Genomic DNA, 6,000 nt, shown 5'->3' with positions numbered 1-6,000 from the left:
GTGTGTGGCTGAAAGGGTTAACGGTGCTTTGTTATTTGCCTCCAAAATTATCCCAGAGCAGGTGTGGACTGGACACAGAAAGGTTATTTTCAAGAGAACAGCTTGGTAAATAGCCTAACACTACCATCTCAATTACTTCCAGCCAGCATGGCAGGATCCAATATGTAGGTCAGGGACAAAGTCAAAAAGAAAAAGTCTAAAGCAAGGCTGCACTTTGATCAGATTTCCTCGATTTTAGCAAGACAAAAGAGTCACTCCCTGGAATGCAGTTATCTTCTGGCAAACATTCTCACTGTGTGTTTTTAGACATACCTCTAGAGAGGCCACCGAGTCCCCAGGACTCCACCTGCTGATAGAGCTAAAGGGCAACTCAAAGCCATCAGAGAATCTCATCAGCCAGCCTCTATCGGTGAATTATGCCCCACTGCAGACCCCAGAAGACAACAGCTCCCCTGCGTTGGATGCTGCTCAGGCTTACCTTCCTTTACTGTAAGGCAGCATTTGGGACTGAAGAATTAATTTCCCCTTGAGATTTCCAGAGAAACCTCAGCCCTGTGCCAAATCCAGACGTTTCAGCACGTCCCACTTCACAGATGCTGGCAAGCAGTGCTAAGGGCACACAGGGTGGTATAATTAAGCACTGGCAACAAAAGCAGCACACACCAGATAAAACAAGGAAATGCGGTGTAGCAGGAGTGGATGAAGGCCAGATCTTGTAGGTGCACAAACAGAGAGAAGCTGATGGGAAAAGAGACTCTAGAGAAAGAAGGAGATCAGAAGAAGCTTCATTTGGGGCAACAGAGCAGAGAGAGGACAGAGCAGCTGTGGACTTCACCTTGCAGGACTCTCACAAGCGCAAACCAACACCTGCTGCAGCCGTGCACCTCTCCCCCATCCATTTAGACTTCCCTCAGGCTGGTGAGCTGCTTCTGGAGAGGCACAAGCTTCCCAAGAAAAATTAGTTCAGACCAGCTCACTTTTTGCCATGTAAACGGCTCTTTCAGCCACAGGCACAAACCCCTGCTAATCCCCCACCAGGCACAGCCTAAGTCTGTTTTCACTGGAAGAGCTGCTCGCAGCTGAAAGCTCTAATGTGGCAGCAGTCCTGAAAGCCTCAGCCAGCGTACCTGAGCCAGGCTGGAAACTCCCATCCCTGCAGCATGGCATGGTGGAACAGAGGAAGTGCCAGGGCAAGCTGGAACAGCTGACACTGGCATGACCTGACATACATGCGCACATTTTTTCTCATCTATTCATGGAAGGCCAGACAAACACTTCAGAATCTGCTCCACTGGCCCTGCCCTGAACTCAGCCCCAGGGAACTGCAAAGGCTCTCCTTGCTTTCAGTGACTGCCAGAAGTGAAAAGTAAAGCTTCTCCAGAGCATCTTCCAGCCATGCTGAAGAAACTGTAGGTGTGATTCCCTAAGGCAGGGGGGGACCCTTGCACCCCAGTCATCCCCCAGAGATCTCTCACCAGGGGTCTAAATCCTCCACAGCTTGACTCCAAAGCAAAAGCAGACCCATTCCTCAGTGCCATTCTCACTTCCAACCCTGCCAGAGCACCCAAGCTGAGCAGACTTCACTTTCTAGCATCCAAAATTGACTTCAAACATTCTGGAGGAAAGCTGCTTTGATTCCTCCAGGCTGCTCTTAACGTCACACAAAGAAAGCCATCCTCCACAAAGTGTTTTGCTTTAAGAGTGTCTTCCATCCTCTCACATTGACATAGACAAAGTTGTGTTCTCCCAAGGCCTGCAAGTTCCCCTTACCTACAGCCCCACCACTACAGCCTCCAATCCAAGACAGAAGGGTGTAGATGGGATTGTGGAAGCCATTCACACACAGCACTGCCAACTCTGCCACTATCTTCAACGCAGCATCCTCTGCCACTGCATCGTGTCACAGGGAAGGAGCAATACCCATTAGACTCATTGGGAGGAAAGGCAAATTACATCTCTCCGCTGTGGTTTCTCTCTGCGAGGCAGGAACAGCTCTCTGCTACTTCTCCTGTGAACTGAGGTTTCCATCAAGCACGCTCACAGACAGAGATTCTTACATTATTTTGCCAGCTGAACTCTGCATCAGTCAAATGTGACCGGACAATTAGAGGGGGAGGGAACAAGAACCCAAAGAGCGATGCCAAGGCGCCCAGGACACGTCCTAGGGGAGTGCTCTGCCAGAGCAAGCTGAAAGTTATTTCCTAATCTCTTCCACAAATTAAAAAGCTACTGCAATAACTGTTCAATTAGATTTATTTTACTATGGAAATGCTTTAAAGCTGCAGTTAATGCTTCTGTTCAGCCTTTTACACCCTCATGAAGAGAAAGCACGACAGCACTATTCCAATATTGTTACTCAGCCAAGAGAGAGGAGAGGAGAGGACACTCCTTGAAACCTATTTCATGCACAAACCAATCTACCCAATGAGGAAGGACTCTGGACTGAATTCCCTGAGCCAGCACTTAGAACATGCCATTTGGGTCAACCACAGGAATGCATTTAAGAAGGGACTGTGTTAGTAGCCCCTAAAGAAGATACACTAATATGCCAACTGGGGGATGGTCTCACAAGCTGTGCTGGCTTGTAAAATGCTTGAACCCAGCTATAAGCAACATCCTTGGTAGAAGCAAAGGTGTCCAGGCCACACCTCAAGCAAACTCAGCCTTTGCCAAGGCCGCTGAGGAATTCTTGGGTAACACAAGCTGACAAGGATGCAGTTTGTTATTCAGTCTGTGACAGAATGATTCAGGGGTTTCCAAGAGCAGGAAATGAAACAGACAATGAAAGCTGGAGCAGGATGCTAATGATTCACTACACCAGCCTAGCGATGCATTAAGTCTTCTGCAATCAGATGCAGGGCTTGAGCCCACAACATGCTTAGGCTAGCGGAGTGCGACTGGCAGCCACCGAGCTGCGATCCAGGGCAGCCAGCGGCGCACTGAGAGGGACTTCTTCAAGGTCAGAAGGAAGGGAAAGTGGCAAAGAAAACGCAAAAGCAGCTTGAAGAATCTGAAATCAGACTTTGGTGGTGACACCATCTTTCTGCAGTGTCACTACAACCGCAGCAGTCAGGTGGGCAGCGCAGGAGGGATGCCGGAGGACTTGGCTGAATCCAAAGATGATTAAGCACTCGCTCACACGGCCCTAACAGCCCACTCCCACCCGGTCTAACAGAGAACAGGATTGCCCAAAAGGGCTTTTCTGAGCACGAGCCCACCATCAAAATCCAGGCAAGAGGACTACTGCAGGGAGATACAGCCAGGGCAATAGCAATGAGGCTGGGGTGGGGAGACATGCTTAGAATCATAGAATCAACCAGGTTGGAAGAGACCTCCAAGATCATCCAGTCCAACCTAGCACCCAGCCCTATCCAGCCAACTAGACCATGGCACTAAGTGCCTCATCCAGGCTTTTCTTGAAGACACCCAGGGACGGTGCCTGCACCACCTCCCTGGGCAGCCCATTCCAATGCCAATCACTCTCTCTGACAACAACTTCCTCCTAACATTCAGCCTAAACCGCCCCTGGCACAACTTGAGACTGTGTCCCCTTGTTCTATTGCTGGTTGTCTGGGAGAAGAGGCCACCCCCCACCTGGCTACAACCTCCCTTCAGGTAGTTGTAGACAGTAATAAGATCACCCCTGAGCCTCCTCTTCTGCAGGCTAAACAGGCCCAGCTCCCTCAACCTCTCCTCATAGGATTTGTGCTCCAGGCCCCTCACCAGCTTCGTTGCCCTTCTCTGGACATGTTCCAGCACCTCAACATCCTTCTTGAATTGAGGGGCCCAGAACTGGACACAGTACTCAAGGTGTGGTCTGACCAGTGCTAATGCTTAGCTCTGAAGCAAGCAAAATTTTGTTTGTGAATAGTTAAATCCTGTGCTGAATGCCAGCAGAGGGGCTGGGGCACTCAGCACCTCCCAAACACTCACTTTCACTCCTGTTTTACCACCTGTTTTTGCAACTGAAGCCCAGGAAGGTGCTTCATCCCTTCAGCAAGCATCGTGGCTCTCACTGCCACAGAGGGCCACATTTTAAGAAAAGGCAAGATCCAGCCAAGAGTTTCACGTTAAGAAAGGGCAATAAATAGGAGGTGAAAATTTAGGTAATGCTACAGAAGCTTGAATAGTAAGATCTAATTCAGACCAGAATAGCTATTCCTGGAAAGTGGCAGGAGTCCTATTGTGCAAGTTGCTTCAAACTCAGCAGTGATCATGCCTGACACAGGCAGAAGGAGGAAGGGTAAGTCAGTGTTTCTCTTTCTCTGGGTCTTGGATCCTCAGAACAGGCAAACTGTCCTAAAACTGTAAGATTCTCTGCACTTCACAGCAGAGGTTAACCCTCAGAGACACCAGAGTCACCCTCAGTCTGCAGAGCCGTTTGCTGAAGACAAGCAGCCACTGTGGCTAGAGGAACAGGGGCAGAGAGCTTGGGTAAGGACTGCCAGCTCCTTCCTCCAACCTCAGAGCTCTCAGGGCATGCTGCACCAGCACCTTCTACACCTTCTCCCAACAGCTCTCAGACTTCAGATGACAACAGAGCTTCTGGCAGACAGAAGCAGCTGGGCCCAACCACCCACCCACCTCTCCAAAACACACTTCAGTTGGACCTTGACCTTTCTCTTCCTGACCACGCTCGCTGCCATGGCTGTAAATCACAACCCACCTCCATGCCTTGATGCTTTCCCCCTCTGTAAGAAGAATCCCTAATGAGACCAGGCACACCAATTTTTTGGTTTGCTTTGGGCTATGTTGTTTGCTGTTGCTTTCCTGCTCTTTCAGAAGGTGTTTATTCAAGGACTTTTCAAAGGCTTGCATTGTCTGTATTGTTTGTGAAGTCCTTGAAACCATCACAGTGGTAAGAGCTATCCAAACATTTCAGCTAAAAATCGACAAAATTCTAAAAGGAACCGCATTGGAAAACAAAATCTGTCCTTGAGGCCAAGGGGATAATTGCCAAAACATTTCCCATCCCCTCTTCCAGCCTGTTTTCTGCTGGTATGCTTCACCAGGAAAGCAACTTCTGCACGTTGGTGGAGTGCCCACTAACCACACCACGGAGCTGCGCGGTCCTGAAGCCATCCAATTTCCGTGCCCACAAGATTTCTAGGGCAGAGAAGCACAAGCGTGTAAATCCGAGTATTTGGTATGCAACACATGGGTAAGCAGGGGGACACCTTCCATGGCTCACAGCTCCATCTACTGACTACTCCACAAAAGCACAGCGTGGAAAGCCTCGGGAAAGCTGCCCCCCACCTCCAACTCTGTTCCCTTTGGACCAAGCTATGGATACACATAGCCTGTAGAAAGAATTCCAGCACAGCAACTCAAAGGGGAGAAGTAAATCACCTTTCTCTGCAAGGAAGCCTCTTTGCACAGCAGCTGGGTTGGAGTCATGATTGAACATGCATCCAAGGGTCCACAAATGAAGGGTTTTTTTGTGTTCCTGGAACTGCCACATTGGTGGTTTTAACAGAAGAGCTATTGAAAACAAAACCCAACAGGCACCTGGAGCTCAGCACTTGGGCAAAGGCAAGGTCTAAGCAGAGAAAACGTTGTGCTGGTTAGATTTGCTGCTATCTGAAGGGTGGCAGCAGCTGAGCACCATGTGATGGGGTGGGGGGAAGTCATTTCACAGCAAAACTGAGGCTAGGCCATTGTCACATGTGAAATCTGAGGAAGATCAGGGAAGTGGGTACCGATCACTCAAGCCACATCTCCCTCTCTAACCACTAGGCTCTTCTGGTATGCACAGAGCATCTCCACCAACCATAAAGGAGATTACCCCTCCCATTCACACAGAAGAGAGAAGAAGGAAGAAAAACACTGCAATGATTTATCTGCCCAGAGGGAAACAGTCTTCTCTAAAGCTCAGAGGAGACCTTGCCCTTGCAAGCCTCGTGTTTGCTGATGAGGCTCCAGATGAGTGCTGTTCTGCTTGCTGTGTTTCGTTGCAAAAGAGGCAGAACTGAATCAGAGGCTTTTAATGACTTCAATACA

The 6,000-nt window shown here is 49.3% G+C and overlaps 1 protein-coding gene across 2 annotated transcripts in view; it reads right to left on the bottom strand.

The window, feature by feature from the left end:
* Positions 1-6,000, bottom strand: part of FBXL18 (F-box and leucine rich repeat protein 18) — a 28,291-nt gene that overhangs the window by 10,745 nt on the left and 11,546 nt on the right. The window contains exon 5 of one of the 2 annotated variants that reach the window (XM_064153625.1): positions 4,669-5,106. The exons of the other annotated variant lie outside the window; for it this stretch is intronic. Within the exon in view, the coding sequence (XP_064009695.1) occupies positions 5,046-5,106 (61 nt within the window). The 3' untranslated portion in view covers positions 4,669-5,045. Of the gene's footprint in view, positions 1-4,668; positions 5,107-6,000 lie in introns of those variants that run through there. 2 annotated transcript variants of the gene reach the window in all.

This window comes from Pogoniulus pusillus, chromosome 13, assembly GCF_015220805.1.
Source record: "Pogoniulus pusillus isolate bPogPus1 chromosome 13, bPogPus1.pri, whole genome shotgun sequence".
Classification (NCBI taxonomy): Eukaryota; Metazoa; Chordata; class Aves; order Piciformes; family Lybiidae; genus Pogoniulus; species Pogoniulus pusillus.
Note: the sequence above shows the minus strand (reverse complement) of the source record. Positions and strands in the feature narration are given on the sequence as shown.